Source organism: Trachypithecus francoisi, unplaced genomic scaffold, assembly GCF_009764315.1.
Source record: "Trachypithecus francoisi isolate TF-2019V2 unplaced genomic scaffold, Tfra_2.0 Lachesis_group1, whole genome shotgun sequence".
NCBI classification, from domain to species: Eukaryota; Metazoa; Chordata; class Mammalia; order Primates; family Cercopithecidae; genus Trachypithecus; species Trachypithecus francoisi.
In genome coordinates this window covers 57,160,204-57,179,927 of record NW_022681454.1, presented here as the reverse complement: position 1 = coordinate 57,179,927, position 19,724 = coordinate 57,160,204, and the positions used below count along the sequence as shown (strand labels likewise).

At 40.7% G+C, this 19,724-nt stretch overlaps 1 protein-coding gene across 1 annotated transcript in view; it reads right to left on the bottom strand.

Moving 5' to 3' along the window:
* SCARB2 (scavenger receptor class B member 2) overlaps window positions 1-19,724 on the bottom strand; it is a 56,987-nt gene that overhangs the window by 17,169 nt on the left and 20,094 nt on the right. Inside the window, exons 3-6 of the mRNA XM_033214384.1 lie at window positions 6,178-6,325; window positions 4,747-4,935; window positions 1,670-1,761; window positions 1,022-1,141 (exon numbers count right to left, since the gene is read on the bottom strand). Of these exons, the coding sequence (XP_033070275.1) occupies window positions 1,022-1,141; window positions 1,670-1,761; window positions 4,747-4,935; window positions 6,178-6,325 (549 nt within the window). The remainder of the gene's footprint in view (window positions 1-1,021; window positions 1,142-1,669; window positions 1,762-4,746; window positions 4,936-6,177; window positions 6,326-19,724) is intronic.

The following is a 19,724-nucleotide window of genomic DNA, read 5'->3' as shown; positions in this document are numbered from 1 at the left end:
TTTTATTAGAATATACACTTTGATATTCATTCCTTCCCCCCACCAAAAAAAAAAAATCAGATTCCATGTTTTGCCCCAGTCGTTTATTTAAATGGAGTTCAATGTAATTCTGCCTTTCATTCTTACTGATTTCAAACATGGTCCCATGTAATATGACCACCCCTTACACTGTATAGTGCCTCACAGACCACTTTGATGTACAGTCACCAGTGAGCCTTCAGCCCTTCCTTTGAAGGCTGGCCGGAATAGCCTTCTGGGCCTCACTTTTTCATCTCTGAACCAGAGCTGTTGATACATCTCTCGCAAGGTTGTGAATAACATAGGTGGTTTCACTGCACGAACCATCCCCACAGCATTTTTTAATGAAATATTTTAGGCACCAGAAAGAGAAAAAATATTCTAACAAATACCTTTGTATCCGCCACTTAGACAAATAAAAATTATATTATGGATATAACCAAACCTATCTAATAATGCTCTTGATTCCATTCCTTCTCTGTCTCCCCTGAGGACACCACTCTCCTGAACTATGGACAATAGTATCCTCTGTTTGGCTTCCATGTAGAGACGACCTATTGACTGGAAGTAGGCCAGGTCAATTTATGCTTGACAGAGCATATCATAGTAACTAAGAGCCAACACTTAATATTGGTTACTGTGTGACAAGCCCTGGGCTAAGTATTTTACTAATACTAACTCATTCGTCCTCATAACTTCTAACATAGTTAACAATTTCTATCTTTGTTTTTTACAAATGAGGAAAGTGAGGTACAGAGTGGTTAAGTAATTTGCCCAAGGTCACACAGCTATAAGTGGTAGAGCTAAGATTCAAACCAACAGTCAGGAGTCTGTGCTGTGAACCAGTACACTATACTGTCTCGATATGCCATCAGCATTTATCACTGATTAAGCATAAATATCCATGCATAATAAGTGTGTCTGCATATATTCCTCATGCTTTTAGTGGTCTTGCAGTGAAAGACCTTATTTTTAAAAAAGAACTTATCTTTAAAGCTTTTACCTGCAAAAATCAGATGGGAAGACATAAAGGACCTCATCTTTGGTTATTAGTGGGTGAAAAGAATCTCCATCTGTTCCATTAATCATATTGCACTTGTCTGTTATCCACCAGTCAAGTGACCTATAATTGATAAGCGCAAGAAAGAGTAAAGATGATCACATTTGAGTTTAAATTCTCTTAAACGGTCAGGACTTTGCAAGATTTAACTGGAGCTATCTACCCACAATATCTTATCCATACACAGACACAACAGTGTTAATTAGATCAAGGGGGAGAAAAACTAGATCCCTGGCCCCAAATCGGTTTTCATAGAGGCAATGGCCAAATAGCCCAAAACATGTGGTGGTTTGAAAAGTATTTGTGCTGTAGCTACTACACGTCACTCAATGACTACTAAGCAAGAGTGGGAAGTTTCACTGGCCTGTAATTCATGCCTGGCCATGATACATCTACAAATCACTAATATTTACTCTGTAAGATGTTTTACCACCACCTTGATTTGTAGAATAATAATTACAAGACTATTTACATGTTTTTATATTTTTCATCCAAAAAAGGCTAAACGCATTTTTTAAACAATATATAAGTAGATATGTAGTTTAAATGAAAACTGAAAAAATAATTCCACTGATAAATCATTAGACTTACGTTTTCCCATTCCATTCCACAATCTTTGTAAAGTTAAGGTAATTGTCTTCTCCAGTTAGAAAAACATAGTCTCCATCATTAGTCCCATTTTTCTGAAAATACGTGAATACGATCATTTAAAGTAACTGCGATAATTTGATGACAACTTGGCTAGGCTATGGTGCTCAGTTGTTTGGTCAAACACTAGCCCAGAGGGTGCGGTGAAGGTATTTTGTAGGTGTGATTAGTATCTACAATCAGTTAACTTTAGGCGAAGTTACCCTCAATGAGTGCGGGGCCCCATCCAATCTGTTCAAAGCCTTACAAGCAAAAACAGAGGTTTCCTAGAGGAGGAATTCTCCCCAAGACTGCAACACTGAAATTCTGCCTGGATTTCCAGGTTGCAGCCCGCCCTACAGATTTCAAACTCAAGACCACATCATCAACTTAGTTACCTGAGTTTCCAGCTGCTGGCATGCCCTATGGATTTCAGACTTACCAGCTCCCATAATCACATAAGCCAATTCCATAATATAAATTTCTTTCTCTCTCTCTTTCTCATCTCTATATACACACCCACTTGATTCAGTTTCTCTGGCAACCCTAACTGATACAGTAACTAAAAAATTTAATCTTCATGAAACTGTCCTACTAGGGCCTAACTGCTACACAAGACTGAACCAGGACCAGAAAATAGTGACTATTTTGCTAAATACTATATTAACCATATTATTATTTTATCGTTTTAAAAAGTAGGAGCTCAATTTTAAAATGGGCAAAGGATTTGAAGAGACATTTCCCAAAAGAAAATATACTAATGGCCAAAAAGCACCTAAAAACATGTTCAGCATCATTAGTTATTAGGGAACTGCAAATCAAAACCGCAAGGAGATACCACTTCACACCCACTAGGATGGCAACTAAAAAAAAAAAAATGGTAAGCGCTGGTGAGGATGTGAAGAAATTGAGACCTTTATACATTGCTAGCAGGAATATAAAAATGTTGCAGTCACTGCAGAAAAAGTTTGTCAGTTCCTAAAAAAATTAAACAGAATTCATAGGACTCCAAAATTCCACACCTATGTATATACTCAAGAGAATTCCACTTCAAGGTATGTACCCAATGTTCATACAAAAGCCTGTATGAATAAATATTCATAGCAGCACTTCTAATAATAGCCAAGAAGGAACACAACCCAAATGTCCATCAACTGATAAACGGATAAGCAAAATGTGGTATATCGACACAACGGAATATTCCTCAGTTATAAAAAGGAATGGAACACTCATACATGCTAGAACATGGATGAACTCTGACAACATTATACTAAATTTAAAAAGCAGACACAGAAGGGCATATATTATATGATTCCATTTATATGAGATGTCCAGAATATGCAAATTCACAGAACCAGAAAGTAGATAGTGGTTGCCAAGACCTGGGAGAGTAAGACGGGAATAGAAGTAACTGCAAAAAGAGTATGCAGTTTCTTTTTTGGGATAATGAAAATGTTCTGGAATTAGCAGTAATGGTTGCACAACCTTGTGACTATACTAAGGACTACTGAATTCTACCATTTTAAAATGGTAAGTTTTATAGTAAGTGAATTATTTCTCAATAATAACAAATTTAAAAGCCTAAGTCCAGGACCAGGACCAATTATACCAGAATAGCTACACTGGAAGAAGGTGGTATTAATATAGTCCTATTTTCAATTAAGGTTTCTTCAATTGCATATTCTCTCCAAGTTATATTTCTTAAGGGCACATACAGACACTATACATTCCTAAAATTCTTTATCTGGGCATGTAGCTATGATTTCTCAGAAACAGCACAGGTAGTAGCTCCTCTATAATAATAGGAGTGAACAATTGTTGAGTATAATATTCCTGGCTCTGGTCTAAAATTTTTGCACGAATCATCTCATGAAATCCTCACAACCACATAAGATAGTGTGGCTATCAGTCTGGTGAATTCAATGATGTAAAAACAAAAAAGCAAGTTATATAATGCAAATTATCTGAGAAATGGTGAGATATTAGCAACAAGATCTACCCGGCTGACGGACTGAAGCCACTTGGACCAAAAGGGCCTCAAGAGAACCTTTGCATAATATCTCTCAGTAGGAGGCTCTCCTGAAATTATTTCCAGAAGGAAGGTTCAGTCAGGGCTTGACAGGAAATCTGTGCTTCCTCTCGTCCTGTGAAGCTGTGTTCCTCTGAGACAGGACCCTCTAGGGAACTCCTGTCTGGTCTGCTCCTCCAGAATGATGCATTCAGAGTTGGTGAGGCCCTACTTTTAGGACTCCTGTCTCTCACACAGATAATTTTTAAAAACTTGCTCACAATTCTGTTTTAACAATTTCTAAGTTTTGTATAACCCTGAAGGCCCAGGGACACAATTAGTGCTGTTTGCTATAAAAACTGGAATGCTACAGGATTACATGAAGAGGGTAAGATTCTTGAACAGGCAGAGCCAGAAAACAGCTACAAATTTAAAGGTGAGGAGACTCATCACAATCCCAGAGCACACCCCAATCTAATACTCTTCCTTCCTGGGGTTACTTTATCTTTTACCAACTTCCCAACTATCCGCTGCACTCAAGGGTTTTTTGTTTTTTGTTTTTTTTGTTTTTTTGTTTTTGACAGAGTCTTGCTCTGTCACCCAGGCTGGAGTGCAGTGGTGTGATTTCAGCTCACTGCAACCTCTGCCTCCGGGTTCATGCAACTCACCTGCCTCAGTCTCCCGAGTAGGTGAGATTACAGGTGTACATTACCACACCTGGCTAATTTTTGTATTTTTAGTAGAGATAGAGTTTTGCCATGTTGGCCAGGCTGGTCTCAAAGTCTTAACCCTCAAGAGATCAACCCACCTTGGTCTCCCCAAGTCCTGGGATTACAGGCATTAGCCACCACACCCGGCCTCAAGTTTTTTTTATTTCCAAAAAACACTCCAGTTTTCACATACTTTACAAGATATCTTAATTTCTTGTTAAGTTAAGGCAATTTCTAGAAGAAACTGAAAGTTAATCTGGCTTGGTGTGCCCCTACCCGCTGTCAGCTAAAAAAAGAGGTTCTGAAAAGAAAAATCAACTTACCTCATAGAATAGGCCAAAATAGGGAGAGATGTCGGGCCTGAAAACATGGAGAAGGGACAAGATTTCATCTTTGTAGCCCCAAAGCAATTCGTCAACTGTGTGAGTCACAAAGAGCTTCTGCTGATAGGCTTTCAACATGGCCTCAATGATCTCCCTGAGGAAGTGGACCCGGGACCACTCTATGACAGTCTGCGGAGCAGAGGTATATTAAGACAGCAGCATCCCCTCCAAAGCACCCCCACCCACTCTCTCCTACGACCCCTCAGCAAAGTGGGTTGGAAATATAAATGTAAAGGCTGAGCTTAAATAGCTGAAAAATCAGACAGTCAGCTCCTTTCTGGCTGCATATGGAAGACAAAGCCTCTTCTCTGTCCTTTCTCAGTACTACATTTTGTAAGTGTAATATTTACAAAAAGACCATTTGCAGGCTCTGAGTCATCCAGACACCACAAAAGGGGAATAGCTCTTGTAAACATGTTGGCATCTTTGGCCACGAGGTGGCGCTACCTTCCTCCTGAGCAGGGCCAGAGGCTCATTATAAACCCGACCTACACCCCTGGGACTAGGCGGCAGGGACCTAATACTGTCTAGGTCCTCGGTCCATCATCAGTGTCCAGCTGCATATGGAGCAGTCACCTAGGGGTTAGGGTGGGAGCGTCGGAAGGGTTGGTGTAGGGGAATTAGAATGTTTACTGGGCCAAGAACAGTGGTTCACGCCTGGAGTCCCTGGCCGACAGGGGAGGATCCCTGGAGCCCAGGAGGTAGAAGCTTCAGTGAGCTGTGCTGTGATGGAGCCACTGCACTCCAGCCTGGGTGACACAGCAAGACCCCGTCTCAAAAAAACTAATAATAAATTAATTAATTAAATTAAAAAAAAGAATGTCTCATGGGTCTCAGTATAGAATAGATGTAGAATAGGTGTCATTATTAGGTGGAATTACCATTATAAACAGAGCCCATTGAAATCACAGTAGGCTGTACTCAGCCCAGTCTATTGATTTCTGGTGTCAATTTATGAATTTTGAGAATATAAAATCCAACATAAAAATCTGAAGTAAGAAATGGTATACAAATTTCACTGATAGAATTTCTGAATGAAAACAAGGGGCAAATAAACATTTTTAAAATTATGAGCTACCAAAAAAATCCTAGGGGCATATTTATTTGTACAATTGCTAATCCTGAACACACAGGAAGAAACTGTGAAAACAAATCCTAAAATCTGAATTTTGTCATCATTTGAAAAGACCTTGATAATCTTAGAAAAAAGTCCAAGATGCACTTTAAAGAAGAAAAAAGGTATTTTTCTTTTTATATATGTATATTTCAAGATAACTTAATGGCTCCTAAATGTAAAATCATAAACAACATTAACTTAGCTTTTTCCTTTCTTCCACAATCCAAATTAATGGTATTAAAATGCCTACTTACCAATACAGGAATATTTAACGTTCTAATTAAGTCAATTTTAGGGTCTCCAACAGATTGGTCTCGTTCAAAAACATATGCCTTGTTGCTAACAGCAGATATTGTAGTTCCATTATCTCCAAATTGAACATTTGCTTTGTTTCTGAGTTCCCTAAAAGAAAGAAAGAAGGGTTTTATTCGAAAATAGGCACCACTTTAATAAGGAAGACTTTTCCTTTCTTTCGGCATCAAAGTTATATTTTCAATATGACATTCCCAATATAACATTATATAGAGACTGCAGCTACTAAGCCTTAAAAAGCTGGAGACTGAAGCTATAATGTGGGAAGGAAACGAGGCCTAGGATACAGTCTTCTCAAAAACTTTGTTTTCATTCTTTTCTTCCCTGATGAGGGAGGTGCAACAGTCAAGGGTCACCTTGACCAGGGAATTAAAGTCAGTGAACTCTCTCCTGGGTTATGGTTTGGTCCTGAAGTATTTTCAAAACTTTCAGTTTGGTTCATAGATTTAGTTTGAATTTCAATGTGTTTACCAATGTCTTTTTGTTTCTAAATTGAATTAAATTGAAATTTTATTTTAAAAAATAATGCCCAAAGCTTAGTAAATTACAGGAATTCACTCCTGTTTCTTTTTTTGAGATAGGGTCTCACTCTGTTGCCCAGGCTGGAGTGCAGTGGCATGACTACAGCTCACTGCAGCCTCAGCCTCCTGGGCTCAAACAATCCTCCCACCTCAGCCTCCCAAGTAGCTAGAAGTATAGGAGCATGCCACCACACCCAGCTAATTTTTTTGTAGAGATGAGGTCTTACTCTATTGCCTAGGCTGGTCTTGAACTCCTGGACTCCAGTGATCCTCCTGCCTTGACCTCCCAAAATGCTAGGATTACGGGCATGAGCCACCACACTCGGTCTCTGTTTCTGATATACAGCACAATTTGGTTGAAGTTAGTGCCCCCAAATGAAGCATTAGAAAGTTCTTAGAAAGTGCCTGGTGCTAGGGCTGGGCCTAGAGTCAGTGTGAGCAATGTAAGAGGTGCCAAAACAAGTAGTAATCACGATAAATATTTTAATGCACTATTTATTAAAACCAAAATTTATGCCAAAAATTTATGATGAACAAAATTTTAAATAAAAACAGGATCTGATCTTTTGTTCATCAAATGCCTCACACTAGCCCTAGCCCTGCCTGGTGTTCGATAAATAGTAGGTGTTCGATAACAGTAGATGTTCGATAAATTCCAGTGACTTTAGTTTCTTTCCCTTTGCTTACCTTTCCTTCTTCCTAAACCAGCTAGGGTTATTATGTCTGACATGGTAGCCACTAATCACATGTGACTACTGAGCACTTAAACTGTGGCTAACTGGAATTGAGATTTGCTGTAAGTGTAAAATACACACAGAATTTCAAAAACAGTGCCAACCTTTTTTTATATTGATTACATATTGAAATGATACCCAGTAATAATGGGTAAAATTAAAATATATTATTAAAATTAATTTTACCTGTTTCCTTCTACTTTTTTAAAAATGTGGCTACTAGAAAATCTTGAAATCTTAAATTACACACGTGGTTCACATAATATTTCTATTGGACAGAGCTAATTTAAGAGCACAGGTTAGGAAGGCATTGGCCAGCTGGGCTACCCACACCTCCTCTGAGGCCTTTCCCAACCACAGTAGCACAGGGATTTTTCTCACCCACCTGTGGATGTCTGTACATGTCTTTAGCATTCAATTATAAACTTCTGAATGACATCATTTAGATTGTGAAAGAATTATCATGTAGCCTCAGGTAGACTGCAAGCAAGCTGAAGGCTGAAACTTGTATGTAAAAATCCTCCTCAGTGATGATGGAGTTATGTCCCAACAAACCCATCATAAGTTGAAAAGATCCTAAGTTGAAAGTTTGTTTTTGATTCAACAACTTAGTATCTTTTCAACTTATGATGGGTTTATCTGGATGTAACTCTATCATCATTGGAGGGGCATACTGAATACATTATCACATTATCATTTTCACACCACTGCGAAATGGTGTTCAACTTCATTTAAGTTGAACCATCGTAAGTCAAGGACCGTCTGTATATTGTATCTCTTTATACCTCTTAAATCCCTTCTAGATTTTAAAATAAAAACAGATGAGAAAATAAACAAATGCTTTCATATGATGCAGAAAAAATAAATGAGTCTTTGTATCTTCTCCAGTAGAAAAAAAAAACCATTTTTTTCTGTGCTCTCATACTGTAACAATTTACACAGAAGATTTCTGAGACTTCTGGTCATCAAGAAGTGTGTGGCGTTTTCTCCCTACCAATAATTCTGCAGTGTCCTCCAATTCAATTCAATTCTGATACTTTCTACTTGGACATAGCATCAGATTCTACAGGTTGAGACTGCCTTCCACTTCCTATGCCAATCAAAAGCCCCAGGCTGTTTTACCTGTGCTGCCAAACTAATGGTATAAATTGGGGTTCCCATCCCCCCATGCTTGGGCTCAATTAATTTGCTAGAGCAGCCCAGAATACCCAGGGAAACACTTACATTTTATTATAAAGGATATTACAAAGTACACAGATCAAGAGAGGCATTGGGCAAGGTATAGGGGAAGGAGCTCAGAACTTCCATGCCCTCCGCAGGCTCGCTACTCTCCAGGAACTTCCCCATGTCCGGCTCTCTGGAAACTCTCCAAATTCAGTCCTTTTGGTTTTTTTATGGAAACTACATTACATAGGCGTGATTGATTAAATCACTGGTCATTTGTGATCAACCCAACTTTCAGCCCCTCTCCCCTCCTGGGAGGTTGGGGGATGGGGCTGAAAGTCGCAACCCTCTCATCCTGTCCTCTTCTTTCAGGACCAGGTCCTATCCAGGAGCCATAGAGGCGGCCAGTCATCAGTCAACTCACTAGCGTACAAAAAGACACTTATCACTTAGGAGATTCCAAGGATTTTAGGAGCTGTATGCCAGGAAATGGAAGAAGACTCAATACATATTTCATCGTATCACATGTCTATATCCTATGCTCTGTCGAGTGTATAGAAGGAAGCACGCTTCATATCACATATACGCATATCACACATCACATCACACTAAGCACCAGGCTATGCCTACTCATCCTATAAATATCTGACACTTGCACAGCTCTTCAAAGAGTTTAACCCACATTATTTTACTTTATTTTATTGAATCCTTACAAGTCTGTAGTACAAATAGAGCATGTAGTATTGCCCCACTTCACAGATGGGGACACAGAACACAGGCAGAAGAGTCAGAACTTGATCCCAAGTGTTTCTCATTAGCACAAGGTGCTCCTCCCTCTGTATGAGACAACCTCTCCTAACAGGTACCTAAGAAACACCTGTAGGATGAAACCAGCTAATGCCTCAACAAATGCCTCTAACCAAAGCCAAATCTAAATGATAAATTATACTCCCTTCCAGTTTACAAAGAATATATTAAAAAATCTGATCGACACTTCCGTGTTAAAACACACAGCTTGAAGTTCGGTGTTTGCAGTGGACTTTTCGTTTGTTAGACAACCATTCCCCTTTCTTCTGGTAATAGCCCTGATTTCCTTTCCTCTCTTGTACTGTACAGCTGTGTGAGACCATCGGCCAAGGGTGCTATGGGACCTAAGCTCAACCACTTCCTTTCCTCTGGTCTCTAAATCCTGAGTACAGTGCCTCAAGACAGAAAACACAGTAAAAGAGACAGGCGTGGTGACATGTACATGTAGTGTCAGCTACTTGGGAAGCTAAGGTGGGAGGATGGCTTGAGCCCAGGAGTTTGATGTTACAGTGAGCTATGATCGTGCCACTGCATTCCAGCATGGGCAACAGAGCAAGACCTTGTCTCTACCAAAAAGAAAATTTAATTTAAAAAGAAAACTCAGTAACAGGATTCCTCCTGGTGGCAGACACATGATGTGATGATGATCAATACATTCTCGTGACCTGGATCTTTAAAGCTGCCCTGCATCCTGCTTTTGTCTTCTAAGCTGTTCTCCTTGATTCTGTTAACCTACTTTATAGCCTCCAAACAGATTTCCCTTTTACTTAAATTAGCCAGAGGAGAGGTAGTTTATTTTGCTTATAACCAAAGAGCCTTCACTTAGAAATCATTAACTCAGTCTTTTTATAGATAAGAATATGTAGATTCAGGATCAATCAAAAGTGTCAGGGCCAGGTTAAGAATGCTGGTGACCTCACCTCTCATCCAGGGTATTCCCTGATTTTACACAGAGGTTAATTCACAGTAATTTATTGGAATATGGGGGAGAAAAGGAAATTTCACAGTCAAACTTTTGTGTAAGCCAAGGCTGGTGCCTGCAGAGAGGGGCATATTGATCAGTTACTGTCCTACAAGATCAAAGAAGACCAAAGGAACTTTCAGAAATACAAACGAGTTTGAAAAAACAAAACAAAAACAACAACAAAAAACAAAGCAAATTTTTGGCCTAGGCAATTGAGGAACTATACTTAAAAGTGCCCAGCATGGTCCCTGGTATTTAATAGATGCTAATGAATCTCAGACTATAGTATAACATTTGTGAATTACTATGATGGTCCTTGTCATTAAGAAAAGGTTCAGTTATGCTCCATGAACTATTTAATCAGGTAAGAAAATTCATGGTTGGTTTTAGAAATAATTTTAGAAACAATAGACTGAGATAAGGAGTAGAAATCAAAAGGAATAATTTGAATTAGGTGGAAAATTAACATCTGTATGTCTAATTCCTCAGAGGTGTCTGATAAATTGGATGCATATAATACTATCATAGAATCATTATCTTTCAGTCTTCCTTCATTCACCTAATCCTCTGTTGAGAATTACTATTAAGAAGTGATTGAACACACACTGGATACAAACTAGATTGAGATGTGGCTGGCAGGGTTGACATTCAACCCTGGTTTCATCTTACTCACTGCCTCTGTGCTTCAGTTTCCTCATCTGTAAAATGGAGGTAATAATGTACTCACCTTGTAAGGTTGTTATGAAAATGAAATCCACATAAATTCAGTTAGAACACTACCTGGCACACCTGCTGCTTAGGAGGGATTAGCTACTGATACCACATGCAACGGCTTGTGCTAAGCTCTTGAGATGGTGCGACGTTAAGTCCTGGTTCTTGTCTTCCAAGAATCCACAGTAGAGCATGGGAGGCTGCCTTCAGAGGCCACCTCCCTCACAGTAAATGCGTTGTGGGCATACAGAGGAGGGAGGGATGGCGACTGGAAGGAGACTCCTGCAGGAGACACTTTTGCTTGATTCTGGGAAGAGTGGGCTTCTGCAGGTGGGAGGGTGGAGAGGGCATTCCAACAGAGGCAGCGGGAGGGCGAGGGTGGGCAGCACAGCATGAAAACATGAAAACACTTCCCACGTGGGGAGTGAGAAAGCTGTGGTCCTGGAGGAGGAGGACACGCTTTAAAAGACCATCACAGATCCAGGCAAGGCTGGGGTGATGAACACATCAATGTGGAAGGAGTACTGAAGTCTTAGGGTGACCACGGAGAAGTGGGAAAGCAAGGGGAGTCGGCCAAAGGCACAGGCTGAGAAGCCCCTACCCTTAACTTTGAGTACCCTGCCCACTCAGGTAACCGAAGGTGGCAACCTCTAGATACAAAGCAGGATACTGAGAAGAAGTGGTAAGAGCAGGATCGGGAGAAGACTCACCCGCTTGTTGACAGTGTGCAAGAAACAGTTTCATTCCTTAAGATGGAAACATCTCCCTGATCTCCCTGTCCCCAGGCAGTGACCCCTAGGCTCATGCAGGCAATTCACCTAATGTACTACATGCATTTAAAACTCACACATACCTGGTCACAACCTTTTGTGCATAAGATGGTGTGAGAGATCTTTTTCTATTTTTTTTAACTTCTGAGCAGTTTAAGGATTTTTTTTTCAAAATCTGTTTCTATTTTGGCAAAACAAACACAGTTTTAGCTACCAATCTAAAAACATTATCAGAATAAAGTGAGGCAAGTTTAGAAAAAAGGATGCAGCATTCTCCTATAATAATGGAAACAATGATCATGGTGTTCCTAAATTTTTTATTATCTCTTTATGTTAAAAAAAATTTTTATACAGCTTGGCTCAGAGACAGTTAAAGAACTAAAGGATTAACAGGACAGAATTAGACAGTATAAACAAAATTCCTGCCTTTGCTAAATTGCAAGGAAGACACTTAGATCCTGAAGAAATTAAATGTGGAAAAATAGAACTATAAGAAAATCGACTTGAACATCAAACCATTGAAGGGAGTAAAATACTTTTAAAGCTCAGACATGACAGAAATGTTGAAAAAGAATAGACTTGACTACAATATATTTTAAAAATTAACAAGGCAAACAATGGAAAAACAGTTGCCCCAAATGAAACATAAAAAGTTCACAGAGTGGCATGAACGTTCCAGAACCCAGATAAGCAAATCAACAAAGGACAAGAACTAAAAGTGTGGAAACACAACTGGCTGGCAAACATGGGCAGAACTTTCAATCCATGAGGTAACCAGAGGAGAAAATGAAAACGGATCTACATGTTCAGGAAAGGAACAGTTAGGTGTAGTAATACATTTACTCTATAAAATATAATCATCATTAAAATTCATTTGTATGAAGACCAAAATATAAAATCAAAAAATCCTATGCTATAACATTATATGAATAAAAAACATGTATATTTTATATGTGCACATGCATATGTACACAGTATGATAATCATCTAAAACGCATCCATGGAAAAATGGCCGAGAAGATATCCACTAAAATGTTAGTTAGCATTGGTTATTTTTCAGACAGTGAAGCCATGGATAGTAATTTTTGTTCAAAACTTTACTGCATTTTCAAGTTGATCTTTAGTGATTATATATATGGGACACATATATATGTGTAATTTTAATAATATATAGTTTACACTCTTAAAGATAATGCTGTATACATTATATATGTTGATATTTGAAAATCCAGTATTACTTGATATCAATGAATAATAAAATAACTTAAGATATAGCCCTAAATCTTTTTAAATAATACAAGCCTAAAAAAGAAATGAATAATCCAAATGGCAAAACTAAGAAACCCCAAAATAAGATCTTTCACGGGATATTGTAAATTTAGCAAATACTTCTTAGAAATATGAAAATTAACTGGAAGTGCCCTTAGACAAACTGTTTTCTTTTTTAATCCTTGAAATGTTAAATGGTAGGCAAAATAGAAAAAGGTATCTGACAAGACAAAAAATAAACCTCAAAAAGGCTGCAGAAGCCATGGAATACCATGACTTGGATACAAATTTTATACAAATATGTCCCTGAGCAAAAGGATCATGAGGCCAGTGAGCCTTGTATTCACAGACCTGTTCCAGGGCTGCTCAATCTGTAGCTTTACAAAAATGTAAATAATACACTCCATTCCTTAAAACAAACTGACTGGCTGTTATCAACATTTGGAACGCCCATCGTCTTTTTCCAAAAATATTACTATTCTGAACTCCCCAATATGTGAAACGTTTGGGAAATGTGCCACTGTAAATCCTGTGTCAGATGAGTTGGGCCCACCTCCACAGCCCTGCTTGGCCCTTCCCCATCTCAGAGGTTTCCCACCACCACATCAGTCCATACTAACTGGTGAAAGGGGCTACATGCCCTCCCCTTCCTTTGCCCCAGGCCCCCTGGCATATAATTGATGGAGTCAGCTGAGTCAGTTGGGAGAAAACACTGGAGCAGGAGCTACTGGAATGTTCTGTCTTATCCAGCCTAAACAATAGCATCATAAAGCCACAAGTGACAGAAATCAAATCCAGTGAATGACTGCAAAAGGCACATGTAGAGACTAGCAGGCTCCACAGAGGGTTTGGACAGCTCCCTAAAAAGCCATGTTTTTCTACAGATCCCAGATCTCATGATCCACTTAGCCCTGTAAGGAGCTCTTAGCAGCCTGCACTGCACATGTGCATATTCCTAACAAAGCCATTCATTTTCAGGGCCTGATTCCCCTTTCTTGAACCTATACTTGGGTTTCCTGAACTAAATCCTATGGTTCCGGCTATTAGGTAGGTGCAAAAGTAACTGCATTTTTTGTCATTACTTTTAAACACTTTTTAGTAATTGTGTCCTATAGTGTTAAAAAGTTTTTCCACACGTGTCCTATGAATTTAAACCACAGTTGAAGATGTTTAATTCACATATTCCACAAATACTCATTAAACAGTAGACAGAGACAAAAGGACTTGGTCACTGCACCCCATGGAGCTTCCAGTACACTGGGAAGACAGATACCTAAGCCAATTATTAAAATGCACTTAGTCACTGTCATAATGGATGCACATATTTATTAGTCCGTTCTCACACTGCTAATAAGGACATACCTGAGACTGAGTCATTTATAAAGGAAAGAGGTTTAATTGACTCACAGTTCAGCATGGCTGGGGAGGCCTCAGGAAACTTACAATCATGGCAGAAGGGGGCACAAACATGTCCTTTTTCACATGGCAGCAGAAAGGAGAAGCGCCCAACAAAAGGGTTTCGCTTGTTTGTTGTTGTTGTTGTTTAAGAGAGTCTTGCTCTGTCACCCAGGCTGTCATTCGGTGGCGTGATCTCGGCTCACTGCAACCTCTGCCTCCCAGGTTCAAGTGATTCTCCTGCCTCAGCCGGTGTGTGTCACCACACCCAGGTAATTTTTTTTTTTTTTTTTGTATTTTTAGTAGAGACAGGGTTTCACTATGTTGGCCATGCTGGTCTTAAACTCCTGACCTCAAGTGATCCGCCCACCTTGACCTCCCAAAGCACTGGGAATATAGGCACGAGCCACCACACCCGGCCAACAGGGGTTTTTAAAAAGTCCCTTATAAAACCATCAGATCTCGTGAGAACTAACTCACTATCAAGAGAACAGCATGAGGGTAACTGCCTCCATAATTAAATTACCCCCACTGGGTCCCTCCCATGACATGTGGGGATTATGGGAACTACAGTTCAAGCTGAGATTTGGCTGGCAGGGACACAGCCAGACCATATCAACATACCACTTTACAATTGCTATAAAGTGGTATACTTGACACTTTGTTTTTTTTTTTTTTTTTTTGAGATGGGGGTCTTAATCTGTTACCCAGGCTGGAGTGCAGCAGTGCAATCTCAGCTCACTGCAACCTCCACCTCCCAGGCTCAAGCAACGCTCCCACTTCAGCCTCTCAAGTAGCTGGGAGCCACAGGCACAGGCTACCACACCTGGCTAATTTTTTGTATTTCTGTTAAAGATGGGGTTTTGCCATGTTGCCCAGGCTGGTCTCGAACTCCTGAGCTCAAGTGATCTGCCCGCCTCAACCCCCTAAAGTGCTGGGATTATAGGTGTGAGCCACCGTGCCCAGTCTACTTGACATTTTAAATAAGATGTAACAGGGAGAGAGTATCCCAAGTCAGGCAAGTCTCAGGAGGAGATAGCATTTGCATTAAGTAAGATGTGAAGGTCAAGAGAGGTAGCGCTGGCGAATTCATTCTTGACTGCAGCAACAGCATGAATATTGGCAAGGCAGTGTGTCTGGGGAGCTTATAAATCATGGGAGTGGCCAAATGCGGTGGCTCACGCCTGTAATCCCAACACTTTGGGAGGCCGAGGCAGGTGGATCACTGGAGGTCAGGAGTTTGAGACCAGCCTGGTCAACATGGTGAAACCTTGTCTCTACTAAAAATACAAAAAATTAGCCAGGCGTGGTGACACACACCTGTAATTCTAGCTACAGGGGAGGCTGAGGCAGAAGAATCACCTGAACCTGGGAGACAGAGGTTACAGTGAGCCAAGATCGTGCCACTGTACTCCAGCCTGGGAGACAGAATGAGACTCTGTCTCAAAAAAAAAAAAGAAAAAAAAAAAATCATGGGAGTATGGTTGGAATTATGCTGTCTAATAGGGTAGCCACTAGCCACATGTGGCTATTGCACATTCAAAATGTGGCTAGTCTGAAATGAAATGTTCTATAAGTGTAAAATCTACACAGGATTTCAAAAATAGTATAAGAAAGATTGTAAAGTGTCTCATTAATAATTCTAAATATTGGTAACATGTTGGAATGACACTATTTTGGATAGTTTGCAGAGTCTCCATCACATCTTAAGGAATTTCATTTAAAAATAACAACAACAACCAACAATGGGACACTTAGACACTGATCCTGGTTCAACTTCTAATTGTCGCCAGTGGGAGAGCTTGAAACACAAACTTTCTCTACCCAGTACACAATGTTTCCTCAGGCATAAAACACATACAAAATGGCTTTTAAAAATGAGGACCCATGTATTTTCTTAGATTTCTTCATATAGCAACAGGGTTCGTCTTTATAATTCTACATATTGACTTGTACAGACTAAAACAATTAATCCACAAAGACCAATAATATAGTTTTGGTGTCCCCTCCAAATCTCATGTTGAAATATGATCCCCAATGTTGTAGGTGGGGCCTAGTAGGAGGTGTTTGGGTCATGGGAAGGATTCCTCATGGCATAGTGCTGTCCTCGTGATAGTAAGTGAGTTCTCACGAGATCTGGTTGTTGTAAAGTGTGGCACCTCTCCCCTCTCTTGCTCCTGTTCTGGCCATGTGACATGCCTGCTTCCCCTCTTCCTTCCACCATGATTATAAGTTTCCTGAGGCCTCCCCAGAAGCCAAGCAGATGCCAGCATCATGCTTCCTGTAGAACCTGTGGAACTGTAGGCTAATCTTAAACTTCTTTTTTAAGTAAACTACCCAGTCTCAAGTTGTTTCTTTCTTTCTTCTTTCTTCTTTCTCCTTCCTTCCTTCCTTCCTTCCTTTCTCTCTCTCTCTCTCTTTCTTTCTTTTTCTTTCCTTCCTTCCTTCCTTCCTCCCTCCCTCCCTCCCTTCCTTCCTTGCCTCCCTCCCTCCCTCCTTCCTTCCTTTCTTCTTCTTTTCTTTTTTTTTTGTTTTTTTGAGACAGGGCCTTGCTCTGTCACCCAGGCTAGAGTACAGTGGCATGTTCTCGCTCACTGCAACCTCTGCCTCCCAGGTTCAAGCAATTCTCCTGCCTCAGCCTCCTGACTAGCTGGGACTACAGGTAGGCAACACCACACGAGGCTAATCTTTGTATGTTTAGTAGAGGTGGGGTTTTGCCATGTTAGCCAGGCTGGTCCCAAACTCCTGACCTCAAGTGATCCACCCACCTTGGCCTCCCAAAGTGCTAGGATTACAGGCATGAGCCACCACACCCAGCCAGGTATTTCTTTATAGCAATGTAAGAACAACCATTCTATGGTACTCTCAGTACCATAGAAAAATGGTACTAAGAGTCAAATATTACTATAAAGATAGCTGAAAAATGTGGAAGCAGCTTTTAAACTGGGTAATTGGCAGAGAATGGAAGAGTTTGGAGGGCTCAGAAGAAGACAAGAAGATGAGGGAAAGTTTGGAATGTCTTAGAGACTGATTAAATGATTGTCACCAAATTGCTGACAGTGAAGTTCAGGCTGAAAAGGTCTCAGATGGAAATGAGGAACTTACTGGGACTGGAGCAAAGTTCACATGTGTTATGCCTTAGCAAAGATCTTGGTCACTGTCATGTTCATGCCCCAGGGATCTGTGGAAGTTTGAACTTCAGAGTGACGATATAGGATACCTGGCAGAAGAAATTTCTAGGCAGCAAAGCATTCAAGATGTCGCCTAGCTGCTTCTAAAAGCCTACACTCAGATGTGGGAGTGAAAAAAATGACTTAAAGTTGGACCTTATATTTAAAAGGGAAGCAGAACATAAAGGTTTGGAAAATTTGCAACCTGGGCATGTGGCAGAGAAAGAAAAAGCATTTCCACAGCCTGGGCAACATAGGGAGACTCTGTCTCAAAGAAAAGTTAAAAATTAGCCAGATGTGGTGGCACTTGCCTATAGTACTAGCTACTTGGGAGGCTGAGGCAGGGGGATCCCTTGAACCCAGGAGGCCAAGGGTGCAGTGAGCCATGATCATGCCACCACACTCCAGCCTGGCAACAGACTGAGACCCTGTCTCAAAAACAAAACAAAACAAAATATTTTTGTGGGGAGATAAATTCAAGCAGGCTGTAGAGCAAACATTGCTAAAAAGATTTGCATAACTAAAAAGGAACCAAGTGCTGATAGTCAAGACAATGGGGAAAAGGCCTTGAAAACATTTCAGAGATCTCTGAGGCAGCCCTTTCCATCACAGGCCCTGAGATCTAGGAGAACTGAGTGGTTTCAGGGACCAGGCCAGGGGCACCACTTCCCTGTGCTGTTTCCCACATCCCAGACACTCCAGCTCTAGCCATGGGGTTCAGGCACAGCTCGGGCCACTCCTCTGGAGGGTGCAAGCTATAGCTTTGGCAGCTTCCATGTGATGTTAAGCCTGCAGGAACACAGAGTGCAAGAGTGAAGGATGCTTGGCATCCTCCACCTAGATTTCAGATGATGTATGAGAAAGCCTGGGTGCCCCAGCAGAAAATGGCTCCAAGGGCAGAGCCCTCAAGAGAACCTCTACTAAGGCAGCGAGGAGGGGAAATGCAGAGCTGGCTCCACACAGAGTCCCCACTGAGGCACTGCCTAGTGGAGCTGTGGGAAGAAGGCCACCATCCTCCAGACACCAGAATGGTAGAGCCACCATCAGCTTCCAATCTCAGCATAAAAAAACTACAGGGGTGGAGCTGCCTAAGGCCTTGGGAGCCCACCACTTGCACCACTGTGCTCTGGATATGAAATAAGAAGTCAAAGGAGACAATTTTGGAGCTTTATGATTTAATAACTACCCTGTTGGGTTTCAGACTTGCTTGGGGCCTGTAGTCCCTTTCTTATGGCCAATTTCTCCCTTTTCAAATGGGAACGTTTGCCCAATGCTGATACCCGCATTGTATCTTGGAAGGAAATAACTTGTTTTGATTTTACAGGATTATAGGTGGAAGGAATTCATCTCTAGATGAGACTTGGGACTTAGGACTTTTGAGTTAATGCTGGAATGAGTTAAGACTTTGGGGACTATTGAGAAGGGATGATTATATTTTGACAAGTGAGAAGGACATGATATTTGGAGGCCAGGGGTGGAATGATATAGTTTGGATGTCCCCTCCAAATCTCATGTTGAACTGTAATCCTCAGTGTTGGAGGTAGGCCCAGGTGGGAGGTGTTTGGGTCATAGGGGAGGATCCCTCATGGTTTGGTGCTGTCCTCACAACAGTGGGTGAGTTCTCACGAGATCTTGTTGTTGTAAAGTGTGGCACCTCCTCATTCTTTGCTCCTGCTTTCGCCATGTAACGTGCCTGCTCCTGCTTTGCCTTCTGCCATGAGTATAAGCTCCCTGAGGCTTCCTAGAAGCCAAGCAGAGCCAGCATGCCATGTGTGTACAGCCTGCAGAACTGTGAGCCAATTAAACCTCTTTTCTTTATAAATTACCCAGACTCAGGTATTTCTTTATAGCAATGCAAAAATAGCCTAATCCAACTAATAGTAAGAGCAAACACTTAAGTATCACTAATTATGTGCTAGGCACTAGTCTAAGCACTTTGTACATAATGACTCATTGACTCAATCTTCATAATAATCGTGTGAAG